Genomic DNA, 16,179 nt, shown 5'->3' with positions numbered 1-16,179 from the left:
GCTCAAAGAAAAGTGGTATTTTTCCTAGCAGAGTTTATGGAAGCCTTATTGTTTTTTCCACCCATGTTCTCTTTTTCTTATGAGATAGAAAGGAAGTTCTTTGCGACTAAAAGAGTTTGGCAGATGATGTGCTTAGAAAACACATGTTAAAAGGTAAAAAACAAAACAAAACAAAAAACCCCCCCAAAAAAACCCAAACATAAAAATGTATTGAATCAAACTTTGAGGATTAGTGGTTGTTTATGGAATTACAATGGGAAATCCTATTACTGAAATGAATTTGTCTGACATCCTAATACCCAGAAAACTCTTAACCTAGTATTTTATCACTTTACCAGAATAGTGATAATTTTGCTTTATTATTATCCAGAGGCCCCAAGTGGTGAATTTCTTTTATATTAATAATTACTGTAGGGGCACCTGGGTGGCACAGTAGGTTAAGCATCTGACTCCTGATTTCTGCTCAGGTCATGATCTCACAGTTCGTGAGATCAACCCCTTTTTGGGCTCTGGGTTGACAGTGTGGAGCCTGCTTGGACTTCTTTTTCCTTCTCTCTGCCTTCAACTTGCTCATGTATGTGTGCTCTCTCTCTCTCTCTCTCTCTCTCTGTCTCTTTCTCTCAAAATAAAATAAAAAAATAATTACGGGACAATTTAAATTTATTTACAATTGAATTTTGATGTTAATTGTATTTTATTATATTTTAAGTCTGAACTTGGTAATCCTCATAATTTTAATGAAAATGCTTGACCAGCTAGAATATCTGTTCTTCAGTCATGCCAGTTAAATTATGTTTTACTCTGTACAAGTTAAGAGTATAGAATAAATGAAAGCTTATTATTTAAAATTTAGTATAGAAGAAGCCATTGGAGTTCAGCTAGTTTGAGAAAAATCTAGAAGCTTTATCATAAGAACATGTTATAAAACTAGATAGACATCAAACTTAAAATGTTTTTTAAGTATTTGTTGAGAGAAAAGCTACGTACTCCAGAAATATTAATAATTAAGGTACTTGTGGTTTATGTTATTGAAATATATAATCTTTGAAGATGTCCATGGTTGAATCATCTTGTGAGTCATATTTTAATTAGCTTCATGGGGTGTATAGGAAGAATTTATCTTGATGAGCAAAAAATGACTCCATCCTGTTTATGACCTAGCATCTTATAGCAGTGTTCTAATTTGAGCAGGGGAAAAAAGTTAGAAAAGTTAGATATATATCAAAGTCCTTATTAGGTGGATTTTTTTCTTGATCTTTGACCTTTATATCACATTGTTTAGGTTTGGAGCCTGCGTCGAGCATAGTACATCTGTGCCAGGTTGTTGCCAGTGTTCAGGGTCCCTTTCTTCAAACCATTTTAGGTGGTGAGAGCCTAGAGTGGTTGAATTATCTGTGGTTCTGGCATATTTGGTTTGAAATAAGCCAAAGGTTTTGTAAATCCTAGCATTATTGACATACAGCTTTAAGAAATACTACCTTTTGGACCTCAAAGTCTTAATTCCAATGTCACATTAGAATGAATATGCTTCTGATCATCTGGTGTACATGTGTACATGTGCCTTTTCCCAGGATATATAATTTATGAAAACTTTATTTTTTTGTGAAAATAGAAGATAGCTGTATCACTAACATGTATTCAAAAGCTATTGTTTTAAATTAACTTTACAAATACTAGTATAGAGATTTGGTCATGTAAATACATTTTAATATGTTTTTGTTTATTTTCTTATTTGGGATTCTATCAGAGAGGATTATTATTTTCCATTTAAAAATTTTGTTTCATAATTTATAAATGCCTTCCACTGACTTCTGGTTAATCTTTGTGTGGGCTTAAAGCACTCATTTTTTTTTTTCCTAGTGGGCTATTGTTCGTACATCATGCATCTTAACTGTTCAGTTTGCTAAGTTTTAGCAAATGCACACACCCAGATCAGGATATTGAACCTTTGTAATTTCAAGCTTCTTTCTAATAAATTTCTTACCCCTGACTCCAGGCAACCATTGATAAGATTTCTAAGTTTTGCCTGTTATTGAACTTTATATAAATAGAATCACACAGAATGTATTCTTTTGAGGCTGACTTCTTTGGCACAACATAATATTTGTGAGATTTATCTGTGTTGCTGCAAGTTTCAGTAGTTAGTTCCTTTTTATAAATACTGAGTGTTCCATTGTATGGGTTTATTGCAGTTTTGGGGGGTGATAATGGACCTGTATTTAACGTTTTGGATTGTCTTGGAGCGCCTGGGTGACTCAGTCAGTTGAGCGTCTGACTTCAGATCAGGTAATGATCTCGTGGTCTGTGGGTTCAAGCCCCACATTGGGCTCCGTGCTGACAGCTCAGAGCCTGGAGCCTGCTTTGGATCCTGTGTCTCCCTCTCTCTGGGCCCCTCCCTTGCTCAGTCGCGTGAGTGCACTCCCTCTTTCTCTCTCAAAAATAAATAAACATTAAAAAAATTAAAGTTTTGGGCTGTTATGAATAGGATTTAAGGCACTTTGATAAAGAATGTTGAGAAATACATAGTCTATAATTAAGCTGTAGTTAGGGTCAGGGAGAGGCTAATCAGTAAGATAGATAAAGTTATTAAATTGTCTATTAAATGTGATTTTTTTTTTTGCTTGACATGTGCTTTCTTATCATATATTTTCTCACTTTTTATTCTCCAGCAATAATTTTATCCTGTGATCTCTCTTTCATGTCAAGCCTAGGCTTTGACAGTTTGGGAGATGATAGTATATGAATATTGATTACAGACACGGTTGGAAAGAGAGAATATAAAATAATTTTTGGTGAAAAATGACATGCAACAGAAAAAGTCATTTGTCTAAGGAGGAAGAGTGTGTTATGGATGTGCGTGTTTGTGTGCATACATGCATGGGTGTCTATGTGGTTTAAGTGTTATATTTGTGAAAACAAACAAACAAAAATCTTCAAAAAGTATTATCAGTCTCTTTGGTCTTAAAAAAATTCCACTGGAATAGACTTGGTAGTGTGCAGGGGTGGAGAGGCTCTGAATAATAGAAATCAGTTTAGAAAGAAGATGGAAAAGGAGCGGGCAAAGACAGAAAGGTGAGAGGGAGAGGGGAAGAGGGGAAAGACCAAGAGGGAGGAGAGGAAGAGGGAGTTGTGTATAATAAAGCAACACAGTACCCTGGAGAGTGATTTGGATTACTTTCCCTGGTCTAAGGAATGACTGCCACAGAAAGACAGTGAAGATAACTTATTGGGACAGTTTGGCATTTCTCATGCACAGTTGTAAATACATCCGTGCAGCACCTTTGAAAAGCCGGAAGTGTCACTATCCCTCGTACTAAGACTCCTCACCTTTATTGATAACGTTGGCCCCTTAAACTTGCTTGCTTTTATTTGTTTCTTTAAAAAATATTTTTGAAGCCTGCTGACAGGACATTTTGGTCCCTGTGTTCTTCTTTAGACAGTGCATTGATGCCTCAGTCTCACCACCAGTTTAAATTCTGTTTTTGGAAGGTGGATGTGGAATCATTGACAGTCTGTTGGTCTGTTCTTTGGTTATTCATGAAATTCTGAGGTTGTGGAAAGGAAGAATCCTGGAGAATCCAGGGGAGATACAGGGGAAATTTTGATCTATAATAGGAGTAAAATGCATGATCAGTTAGTCAAGAGACTAGTACTCATGTTTTTTTATTTGTAGTGATTTTGGAGAGGAAGGACTAAAGGAGAGGAAATTAAAGTGGATTAATTCTGATAAATGGTAGCGGAAATAGAATAAAATATTCATTGAGGAAGAAGGGGCTGCCTACCTTCCCTGTTCCAGCCACTTTGCTAAAGTACTGATCTCATTTAGTTTTTACAACATCTTGGACACAGAATTGTTTTTTACAGCTTAGAGAATTGCAGCTCAGAAGGGTTAAGTGGTTTTCTTGGCTCACACAGCTAGCACTCAAGACCAGAGTTCTCTGCCTCTTGAGCCTGTGGTATGGTTTCCATTCTCCATTCTTTTCATGCTAACTCTATTCTGCCCCTGAGGCTTTATAGGAATTTAGTGACAGATGGGGATTAAAATCTATAGCTCTTGAGTCCTCCAGTGCCTCTAGACTTTATTTTTATTAAAAAAAAATTTTTTTTGTTTATTTATTTTGAGGGAGAGAGAGAAAGCGAAAGAACAAGGGAGGGGCAGAGAGAGAGGGAGAGAGAGAGAATCCCAGGCAGGCTCTGCGCTATCAGCACAGAGCCCGATGCAGGACTCAAACTCACGAACTGTGAGAGCACAACCTGAGCCAAAAACAAGGGTCAGATGCTTAACCGACATCACCCACGTGCCCCTAGACTGTAGACTTTGAGATCCAAAGACCACTTTGAAGGGCTGGAGTGCTGGGATGATGGAAGTTACACATGCCCTTACTAAATGGAAGCACTACCTATTAGAATCCAAGCTGTAGGATGGCTGGTATATTTGTACATTCTGTTTACTGCCATTGCCCTAGAACCTACACTAGTGATTGGACCCTGGACTATGTGCTCAATAAGTATTTCTTAGGTGAGTAATCAGGAACTGCCCATAGGATAGGCATGTTTGATGAATAGAAGTTGAGCCCGGCAGGAGGTCCTTGCAGAACAAGAGGAGAAGGGAGCCTGGGAACAAGGCTTTATTTTCTGGGCTGGCACCCAGGGGCAGCATGTCAGCCTCCAGGAGAACTGCTCCGTGCACAGTGAAGTAGGGCCACGTTGCTGATGCCCACTAGGAGAGGGTCCTAGTTACAGGAAGGCGGGCTGGAACTTTGTCCAGGAAACAAAGCATCAAAGTACCCAGTGTCACATTAGCACTGACATGAAGTCGACCAGGTTGTGCTGCTTGTTAGTTAGAGCCCAGACGTTCTCTCTGATTAGAGACAGGATTGGATCCAGATCCAGTGCTGCCAGCTATAGAACTGAGAGATGCGAGGGCAGGGAGTCAATCTGTGGTTAAAAAGACCAGTGCACCACTGTCTCTACGTCCATTTTGTGCTAGAAAAAATAAATGGTGTGGAAATGTTCTGTTGTTTGTTTTTTCTCTGTCAACATTGTTTTACTAATCAAGTTCCTTGAGATCAAAGGAACTTGATGTCTGTTAAGTTTTTCTAATATGAGTATAGGTTAGAGCAGTATGTCAATCCAATTTTATAATATTGTATGTTATTGAAAATATTTTAGAAATATTAGTTTTTTAAAACCATTATTAGTCTTCATTGTCATTGATTATAATGTTTCATCATGTGGTTTAACATAATGCACTTAATTGTTGCCATATTGTTAAATCCATAGTTGTTTCTGGTTTTTCCCCCAGGAACTCTTATAAATAATGCTAAAGTAAAATTTATGGATTTAGTCTGTTCCAATTTTTGAACTATTTTCTCAGGGTAGATTTTCAGGAACTTACTTCCAGTATCAAATGCTTTAAACTTTTATATTTTTTGGTACCTTTGATGAATACTGCCTATTTCCTTTCTTTAAAAAAATTTTTTAAATGTTTATTTGTATTTGAGAGAGAGAGAGAGAGAGAGAGAGAGAGAGACAGTGCACAAGTGGGAGAGGGGCAGAAAGAGACCAAGACAAAATCGGAAGCAGGTTCCAGGCTCTGAGCTGTTAGCACAGAGCCTGACATGGGGCTTGAACCCACAGGCCGTGAGTTCATGACCTGAGCTGAAGGTGGACGCTCAACTGACTGAGCCACCTAGGTGCCCCTTGTCTATTTCCCTTCTAAGAGAGTTGACTAGTTTACAGTGAAGGCAAAAATGTGATAGGGGCCAAGGCTTACTGTACCTTGACCTGAATATATGTCGTTAAAAGTAGCAATAGTTATAAAATGCGGCCTCATTATTTTAATTTATATTTACTTAATAACTAGTGGGATATCAAACATATTTCCCATTTTCTTTCTTAAAAATATTTATTTTGGGGAGAGCACAAGCGGGGGAGGGGCAAAGACTGGGGAACAGATGATCCAAAGTGGACTCTGTGCTGACAGCAGTGAGCCCAATGTGGAGCTCAAACTCACGAACTGCAAGATCATGACCTGAGCTGTAGTTGGATGTTCATCCAACTGAGCCACCCATGTAGGTGCCCCTGTATTTCCCTTTTTCACATGCTGTGTTTGTTCTTTTCCAAAGTGTCCTGGATTGTATCTTTTACTTTGGGAATATTTGCTCAAAAAAGAAAGCAACCTTATGCTCTTTGGAAATGATCTGTCATAGAACATCATCTTGTGAGGGAGAAAGGAGATCCTGGCATTCTCTTGTCATGGGATTGGATGTTGGATTCAATCCGAGAAGCAATGCCTTGAATTGGAGCTAATGCTCTACTCTACCATGTGTCAGGCACTGTGTTGAATGGTAGGCCATCTTATTTAATTTTTTTCAACAACTCTACAAGGTAGGTGCTGTCTTTGTTATACATTTGAGCCACTGTTGAATAAGTTAGAAATTTTAGAGAAAACTTAGGTTAAAAAGAATGGAAAAAGCAGTTGTTAAAAGGGTAGTATAGGATAGGTGGTTTTCAGCCTGTGGGAAAGCCACATTGCCCACATATTTCCTCTTTCCATACTTCTTTTGCCTTTTCGCTTCATTTGTTATACCATTGGAAATGACCTCAGTTACAGATGTATTCTGCTTAAGAGTTAGCATCTCTTAAAACATTAAATATCCCTGGAAGGGATTTGTCCTGGAAGGTGATGCATTATTAGCAATTAGTATGAATTAATAATAAGACGGCTTTCATTTTGACTCTGCTGGCAGTAGCTATCCCGAGGGATGGAGCTTGGGGTGCGGGGTGTTGGGAGGAGAGAGGTGAGGTCAGTATATTTACAGGATGAAACACTTAGCAGTCAGGAAAGGCAGATCTGTGTGGAGAACCATAGCTGGGTGCACAGAGCAGAGGCTGACTCCTGGTGGCCAAGGTTTAGGGCTTTGAGTTGTAAAAGTGTGAATGAGATGGCAGGATGCCAAGGGCGCACACTTCCTATTTCAAAATTCTGCCCCCAGCCAGGCCTGCACCCCAGAAGGAGGAAGGAAACTTTCTTTCTCCTTCTTTCCTGCACCCAGTGCCCCATAGGGTCACAGCAGTCAAGTAGTAATATTATATTCTTTGATATTGTGATTTATAACTTTTCAATACTGTTTCTATGATTAAATGAGTAGTAAGCAGCCAATTGAAAAAGTAAACTTGTGAAACATGACTTATTTATAATTTGGAGACTAAATGCAGATTTTGGAAGATATATGCTAATGAAAGTTATAGGTTTTCTTTCGTAGTGAGACTTTTTTGGTCCAACAACATAGAGCTTCTTTAAGTTTGGGGATAATTTCTTCTGTCTCTGCGTGCTCTTTGAACAGCTGTCTCCTTTTTTGTTTCCAGGTCATTCCTGACACACAAGGCCCTTCCTTACTCTGTAAACAAACAGGTGCTTCTCATGTGAATATAAAATGGCTGGGAAATTAATAAAAAACCTGCTTTTTAGCAGTAAACCTACTGTAAAGTTAACAGTGACTGAGCTGTTTCATATTTGCATACTTTCATAGACATCTGGAAATCTTGTCTATGGAGCAGTCAGACCCCTTGGTAGTCTCTTCTAATAAACACACTGCTAATGGCTCAGGATTTAAAAGACTTACTACATAAATTATTTCCCCCTATGGAGTAAATGCCCGAGCTGAAAATAAATTGCAGATCCTAATAGCCAAGCAGAAGGAGTGTACTTGTCTAAGTGAAACATCTTCTGTATAATTTGGCTTGTCAAACAAAGTGAAGTAGGATGAAAGCATCTTACTTTAAAATGTGCAGCTGGTGTAAGAGTGTCACACGGGTGCTAATTGTTTGTCTTGGGTGTCTTCTGTGTCTAGTGTTCTACTTGTCTTCTCTAATCAGTGGTAGCTTTTCCCCTGCTTCTTTTGTTCATTGCAGAAAATGTCTCCACAGTGTAAAATGCTTAGGCTTTTATTGTCTCCCTATTTTGGAAATCAGCATATCTGGGTGAAAATAAATTTTTTCTATTTGCTGAGGTGATAGATTTTAAGTTTATTTAATCAGCTGGTCATGTTCTATTACTTCATGTTTTTCCCAGCACTTGGAGATAGCGCTATTCATGTGAACAGGAAGAGTAATAGTGTGTAGAGCCTCCATAACACTCTGCAGAACACTGGTTTGATGATCATAGGCCTTTGAGACTCCTGATACTCAGAATACAGGTCAAACTGAAATAATGTCTGACAAGCGGTGGGTGATAATTATTCAATAAATAGCTCCCTTCACCATTGCTATGTTGTCTGGAGTTCTAGAGATCCAGAAAGACAGTCTTTTGTTTGTTTCTCCCCAACTTTCTCTTAAATAATATGTGACTATTTAAATGGTACATATTCATTATTGAAAATTTAGGAAATGCAAATAAAAAGAAGTAAATAGAAAGTCTTAACACTACCACTAACCAGAGATGATCCCTGTTAACAGTTGCAGTATATTTATATTCCTCTAGTGCTCTTTATGTTGTTGTGTTTGTGTGTTTACAAAGAAGCGGATTGTATTGTATATTTTGTTTAGAAATTATCTTTGTATACTGAATGTATTAGGAATATTTTTCCAGGTCATTAGATATGTGTCTATTGTATGTCTTTTAATATTTACAAAGTATTCAATTTTACTGATAGTACAGAATCTACTTCGTTTGTCTCTTGTTATTGGACATTTGAGTTCTTTTCAATTTTAATAGTATAAACAGCACTATAATTCATATTCTTGTAACTAAGTATATTCACATTTACAGCTTATTCCATGTGCAGTGTAATGGCCTGGGGTTTCCCTGAAAGCAAGATTTCGTACAGTTAGTTTATTTGGAAAGTGATCCAAGAGAGCAACAGTGAATGAATAGGGAATTTGAATTGGAAAGGAGGGAAAACCAATTCAAAGTGTGGTATAGATCTGGTCACAGCTAAAATGTAAGATGTTTGTTCTTACCAGGACCTTCTGAGGAGGTTTATGAAATGTGTCTCAGAAGTATTTGCTTGGGAATACAGAGGAGAAGCATTTAGCTGTCATCTTTCCTTAGACCATTCTCCATAGGTTAGGGTGGCCCCATAAGCATTATTTCCCCTGTGCTTCCAGATAGCGCAGGTGTGAGTCCCCAGTGCATTCCCTGGCTAGGAAGGCAGAGAGAGCTATGGTAGGAGGTGGGGTGAGGCACCGTGAAGTTACATTTTCACAAAGGTGATCAAAGTCTACTTGGACCTGGTTGCTGCAGTGTTGGCTTGAGCAAGAGTTGGGGCTGAAAGGATTTGCAGTAGGTCACAGATGTCCCATATAGACACAGCCTAGAAATACAGTTTGTATTTCTGGGTTAAAGGACATCCAAATTTGTATCTCTTTTAAAATACAAATACCTATGAGAGTAACACGTTAATTTACATTCAGGTTGATTCATTTATTATACATCTAGATATTCTTGTAGTGCCTGAGGTTACAATGGGGGTAAACAGATGTGGTCCCAGAGCATATATTCTTTTGCAGAGAGAGAGACAGTAAACATGAGAGCAGATACATAAAATCATTTCTGACATTGGTGAGTGTTACAAAGCAGATGAAATGGTGTGATGCTGTTAGTAGTGACCTGAAAGGGACTGAGAGATCATGGTGAAAACACCAGGGTCTGAGTGGAGAAACTCCAGGTTGATAGAATAGAACTAAAGGGGAGACAAGGGAGGAGGCTGCTGGAGGGAGAGGTAAAGGCTGGGCCCCAAGACACACTGCCAACTTTGTATTTTTTCTCAGGGCTCAACATAATCGAGAGAAATATTTCAGCTTTTGGAGTGTGGCCGTCCCTTTAGTATATATGGGAATAGAATATATGGTAATTAATCACTTTTTGATTCTTAGAATACATCATTAACATTTGTATTATATAACAAATATAATTGCTTTTTCTTTGATGTTTTAGAATATACTTTAGATCATAGAGCACCGTAGGGTTATTTTAATCAATTTCAGGGTTAATACTAGCGTATGGAAAAATGGAACAAGTGGAAATTTCCATTGGGTCATAATGCTATGTGGCTGGAGGTTTATTGTGTCAATATGATTCCACTTCATATAAGAAGTAGCACTATTCAGCTGTACCTTTGCTCTAGGGAGCTCAGAAAAATTAGTTTTAAAGGCACAAATTTATTCTTCAGACCTCTTAATTACAATGCCCAAGATATTTTTGTGACCTAAATAACAAATTAAGAAACCACTTCTTTACATTGCTGGGTGTTACCGACATTTGTTACTAAGAGTAGAGTTTATCCACTCTGTAGAAAATATGCCATGGGACTGTGATAGCCCCAGGTTAAAGCACTTCCTTCCTTTTAGTGGTATGTAAGAACCGTAAAAATCAGAATGCTATCAGATATTGAAGGATTAATGTGACCTCTCAATTCAGAGTTTTCTAAAGTTTAGTAATTTGTGTGTACTTTCATGATTTTGCTATATTCTATACTGCTGACACTGGTAAATACTTGATGTTTTCTCTACATTGGCTCAGTTCTTGTTTAAATAAATCGTATTTAAAATCGTATTCTTAACTATTGACATCAGAATGTTTATGTGTGCCATCTAAAAGCGTTACAACTCACTTTGGTTAAATACTGCTCTTAGAGCGGACTCTACCTGTTCCATATGAGGTGTGTGACTTTGGGCAAGTTACCCATCTTCTCCAACCCTCTATATTCACTTGTGTGAAATGGAGACAATCAGATATTATTGCATATCAAGTGCTTAGCACAGTGCCTGAGGTAGTAATTACTCAGTAAATGGAAGCAATTGCAAGAATGGGTTGTTGAAATGATTGTGGTCTTTATTACTCTTGCTGAAAAGAGCAGTATTGGAGATTTAAAAATTGGACAAGCACTTCCATTCTGCACCTACAGATAGGGCCCAAGGTAGTAGAAAGAACAACAGACCAAAGAGTTGGTAAATTTGATTATATGCTCAGCTTTCCACTGACCAGCTGTATGACTTGGTCATGTCTTCTGGCTTCCTCTGGGATTTGATTTCTTTATCAGACAAATTAGAAGGTTTGATTTGATTTGATCTCGAGGCAACCAGCTCACAGGCTGCCAACTGAGTGGTTCTGATTGTGAGAGGTGGTTCATCTGAAATTAGAAGCATTTTTATTTTGTTTTGTTTTTTTGCTGGCTATCTAATACATAAAGTAGGTGTGGCCCTGGCTGCTTTCCTGTTTTCAGCATGAGTGACTGTGGGTCATGTTAGTAAGCCTGGGCTAGTTATTCATTGTTTTTGAAGCTGTACATAATTAATACTTAGGAGCTATTGAAATTTAGTCCTAGTAAAATTATGTCATAAAACTGAGGCAATTTTAAAGGATTTACTGACAACGAAATTATGAGTAAGCTTCTTTTATACATTTGACTAACCTTTAAGGTGCATTTAATATATATTGTTTGCCAAACATGGAACCACTTGACTCATCATTGTCATTTAAAAATTAAAATTATACGTGAGTTTCTAGCTACGTGGCTTACAATCGGAATAACTTTTCTATTCCTGGTGTATATATTACACAGTTTTATGAATTTCAGTCTCCTGATGAGGTAGATCTGGGCTTGGTAGTGATGAAGTTGCAAGTAATGAAACAAAAATTTTAAAAGCTTGCTGTAGCTGCTTTTCTTAGATGGATATATATACACGTGAGGGAGTAGATGTATTAGTTAGCATAGTATGAATCAATCACTAATTTTTTTCACTGAAGAATGTATTTTAGAAACTGTCCCATTCATATAGTTTCCTCATTCTTTTGAATGACTGCAGAGTATTCCATTGAATGGATGATATTGTTTAATTGGTCTCCTCACAATGGACATTTAGGCTTTACCCTCACTTTTGCTATTACCCAGAGTAGTGCTCCAAGTGCTCCAAATAATGTCTTGAGCATGTGAGATTTTGTGCATTTATCAGTGTATCTATAGGTTAAATTGCTGGGTTAGAGGATTGTGCATTTGTATTTTTTTCTTTTAATTATTTGAGAGAGAGGGAGAGACGCTGTGAACGGGGGGGCGGGGGGGGGGGGGCGGAGAAGAAAAGCGAGAATCTTAAGAGGCTCCACACTGCGTGAAGCCCAGCACGGTGCTCAGAGTCATGACTTTGGGATCATGACCTGAGCAGAAATCAAGAGTCAGCTACTCAACCGACTGAGCCACTCAGGCGCACCCGTACATTTGTAATTTTGACTGAAATGGGCATATTGTTTTTCAAGAACGTTGAAGCCAGTGCCTACCACCAGTGCATGAGTGAGCTCATTTCTGCTCAGCCATGTTTTTCCCCCAAAGCTCCTGCCTTTTCTACATTACCAAGCAGTTTGAATACTACTCTACCTCACTGGATTGTCCCTGGGAAAATGCTGATCAGATGGGTGATCATTACTACTTGTGCAAATTTCACAGAGATTGAATCTTACACTGAAGACCACTTTCTTAACTGTATGTGTTCGCTGAATTAAATGGCAAGCACTCTTAAGCATCTTGGAATGTATTTTATGTTGCTTCAGAGCACAATTATACGCGTGTGGGAAAACCTCCCATTTGCAAATTATCAACAACTAAAGGTTTCCATGGAGATCATTTCTCATAACGTAATGAAACACACTATACATATTATACAAAAGATTTGGCCATAAACAGCATTATTTGCACTTTATTTTTCTTAAACTCAGAAGGAAAAGCCCACTAGATACTGTTTGTATGTTTTTAGAGAAAACTATTAGTTGGTACAGTTGCACTAAAACATAAAGTTATTTTCTCAGTCTTTAATTCATGACCATTTGTATGCATGTGGGTTAACACACATGCAGCCTTTAGAGTTGAGAGGTAATACTGTGGTTCCTTAAAAAAAAAAACAGAGTAGTTTCTGTTATGCAAAGACACAAACATATTCTTTCTTTTCCACATTTAGGACTTATTACATAGATACAGGAAAATTATAAAACATTTCTAGAACTACTGTTTCTTTTCTCTTTTTCCCTTTGGGCTACAGCTTGGCAGATATAAGAGTCAATTCCTGAAGGAACTTAGGTTTTATTTATTTTTTTATGCTAATGTGATCTTTTCTAAAATTGACCATTGTTCTAATAGTTGAGGCTTATTTTTTCTTTTGCCTTTGTAAAAGAGCAGCAGATGTTCAAGAACTTCATTTTTTATAAGTTTTCCCACTTAATTTGACTTTCAGATGTGATACTTAACATAGCTTCACACTGATTCACTTACAAGAAAAAGCATTTCCATTACTGACCTATTTGAAAAGTAGTTGTGGTATTGAATATAGTATTTATAGTAAAGATACTGGTTAAGTCCCATAGAAAAACCTATAATTAATACAAAATCTCGTGGAGTTACTCAAATAAAAATACAAATTTAAAAGTTGATATTAGGTAATTACTTTTTGTGTTTTCTTTTTTAGCACATATATTACATTTGAGAGAAACTGCTTGTACAGAGACTGTTGAATTTAAAACTGCTCCGTCCTCTTAAGGAAAGCAGCTTGTTGTGCTCTTCAGACAGTGGGAGAACAAAATGAGGCTTTGTTGTGATATGTATTACTTTGGGCTCATGCCTTCCCTACAAATCGCTGAAACTCATGACTGCTTGAATTAAGGGGCAAAAACATTTTCACTGAACCGTATAGCACCCCCTAGCATCCTAATAATTTATATTTTTCAAATTCAAAGGTGCGTTTGGTTTATGCTTATAAACAGAACCATTAATCTAATATGATCTCCTATCTCTTATATTCTTAAGGCCAGGAAGAGATCCTTGAAAGATACTGTAGAAATTATGGGGGAATGTGGGCATCACCCTTTTGGCAAATGGTTGTTGCATTCCTTTTCTATGGAGTGTTTGGGTCTGGATGCAGATAAATTCTGCCTGCATCTGTTGTGCCCTGGGTAGGAGTGGTAAGTAGTGACTGTTCTTTCATCCACCTGCCTAACTGCTTCCTTGGATGTTGCAGGTACTTCTCCCAGCAGCTGGGCTGTTACAGTTACAGGATGTGAAGAAGACTTGCTGTGAATTTTTGGAATCTCAGCTTCACCCTGTCAACTGCTTAGGAATTCGGGCTTTTGCTGATATGCATGCGTGCACAGACCTCCTGAACAAAGCCAACACCTATGCAGGCAAGTAGAGTAGACCTCAGCTGAGTTTGAGACCGGGAGGAATCTGGAACTCTTGAGTTCTGATAAAATTCTGTAGTAATTTCTGGAAAGTTACGTCATGTTTCTGGATCTGAACCTTATAAAAATCCATTTAAAATCTTATAATGTATCACTGCATAATTAAAGCATACTTATAAAATTCTGACCTCAAAAAACTCTATGAATTGGTATTGAGTCTAAAGAATAGAATAGCAGTTTTATGCAAGTATTGAATCTCTATATCTCTTTCTTTCAAACTGTCAAATTAACAGGCATATGAGAAAATATTTGCATATGAAACTAAGTCATTTTATTTCTATGGCTTCTTACACCTTTTTCTTGCACCCAGGAGAACAATCTAGTGGCTTAACCATTTTCAAGGTGATGAAATCTAGTTGCCTTTGGGTAAAGTGGAAAAGTAGATTTGAAATATAGGCAGCTTTCTCCTTAGACAACAGTTCTCAGGACCTCCTGCTGGCGCCCTCCTGTGGCAGAGGGCAGCCCTTTGCCCTTGTCAAGGAAGCCATCACTTCAGTTGCTGTGTAGGGACCCTCTGATCCCCCCATCACTCCAGTCTAGGAGGAGAGTTTCTTGTTATAACTTTGGAGGTAGCTAAAGTACACAAAAGTAACCTCTAATTGATTTTTCCTCTGAGTTTATAAGCATTTAAAAATATATGTATTAAAAGTGATTATTAGGAAGCTTCTAATTTTTTAAATCATCTTTGAGAAGATAAGCCTGATAGAAGTTATAACCCACCATCTCTGTCCTGTATTTGTGAGACCCAATAAAACAGAACCCTAAAACTTCCTTCAGCCTTCAAACGCAAGAGCCCCTTGTCTAAACTGTTCCACTGTGCTTACTCTGATGGGTAAGGGACATCGTGGCACATAGACCTGGGCAAGGTGTGTGTGTGTGTGTGTGTGTCTGTGCGTGCGCGCGTGTGCGCACGCGCATGCACGCACAAAGCATTGGAGACGAGTATTCCTAGAATCTCTGTTGCATTTTTTCAAAGAAATAATGGTTAGGTGGCTAGTTGGAAAGAAAAGAAAACCACAGTGCTGCAGAGAAACATAAAAGGCCCAGTAAGTTTGAACTTTATAGATTTCTTAGGGTGACCTGACTGACCTGACTACCCTTTATAAAATTCTTTCAGTGAGAAAATGTGATCTGAATTTCAGAAAGCTTAGTTAGAGATGAACTTTTAGCACATAACCCTTCTGTAAGTTGGGGAATGTCTATAATATGTAATGATATTCATGTAATCCTTTTGAGTGGGATGAGGCATTTTAAGAAAAACCAAAGATAAATTTGGATTCAGTGATGTGTTCCAGTGTTCTTCAGCTGTTCTTCAGCTAAATAGAAAAGTTTCCTTCTAAATCTGTAAGATCCATTAACTCTAGACATAATGTGCCTGTTATAAGTGATTTATATTGGGAGAATGAAGGAGGCTTGTATATTTTTGGATTTTTTTTTTTTTCTGCAGGAAACAATCACTGTTTAACATATCTTTCTTGGGCAGCTCGTTGTCTCATATTACTTGATACACATTACTGACTTTTAAGAGGTAGGGAGAGGGGCTGGGGACAGAATGAGTAAAGCAGGATTCAAGCAAAAGATGTCCACACATGATTCACATGATATACTGGAACTCCTAGTTCTGCTCCTGTCAGAACCAACTCATGTACTGTGTGTTTAGGAGATTTTTATGAGATTTAATTATTTCTTTCTCTTATTTAAAATCTTAAATGTATTGTTATAAAGTATAAAATATGAACAATTCTCTACTAGAATTTGAACACTTCTGTATCTTGGTTTGTAGAGTCTTTCTTCATAATTATGCAAAGACATTTTCATGGAGAGTTTATTGTCATTTTCAGCAAAATTATGAAGAAAAAAAATTCCTTTTTTTTTCTTTTTTTTTTTTTTTGAAGCTAGACTCCATGCCCAATGTGGGGCTTGAATTCATAACTCTGAGATCAAGAGTTGCATAG

At 37.6% G+C, this 16,179-nt stretch overlaps 1 protein-coding gene across 6 annotated transcripts in view; it reads left to right on the top strand.

Moving 5' to 3' along the window:
- KLHL2 (kelch like family member 2) overlaps positions 1 to 16,179 on the top strand; it is a 116,595-nt gene that overhangs the window by 54,766 nt on the left and 45,650 nt on the right. For all 6 annotated transcript variants that reach the window (XM_027068521.2, XM_027068497.2, XM_027068510.2 and 3 more), the window contains one exon: positions 14,005 to 14,167. In XM_027068521.2, coding sequence (XP_026924322.1) covers positions 14,005 to 14,167 — 163 coding nt within the window. The remainder of the gene's footprint in view (positions 1 to 14,004; positions 14,168 to 16,179) is intronic.

The sequence above is a fragment of the Acinonyx jubatus genome, chromosome B1, assembly GCF_027475565.1.
Source record: "Acinonyx jubatus isolate Ajub_Pintada_27869175 chromosome B1, VMU_Ajub_asm_v1.0, whole genome shotgun sequence".
Lineage (NCBI taxonomy): Eukaryota > Metazoa > Chordata > Mammalia > Carnivora > Felidae > Acinonyx > Acinonyx jubatus.
The sequence above is the reverse complement of the archived record's forward strand: the minus strand, read 5'-3'. Positions and strand labels throughout refer to the sequence as shown.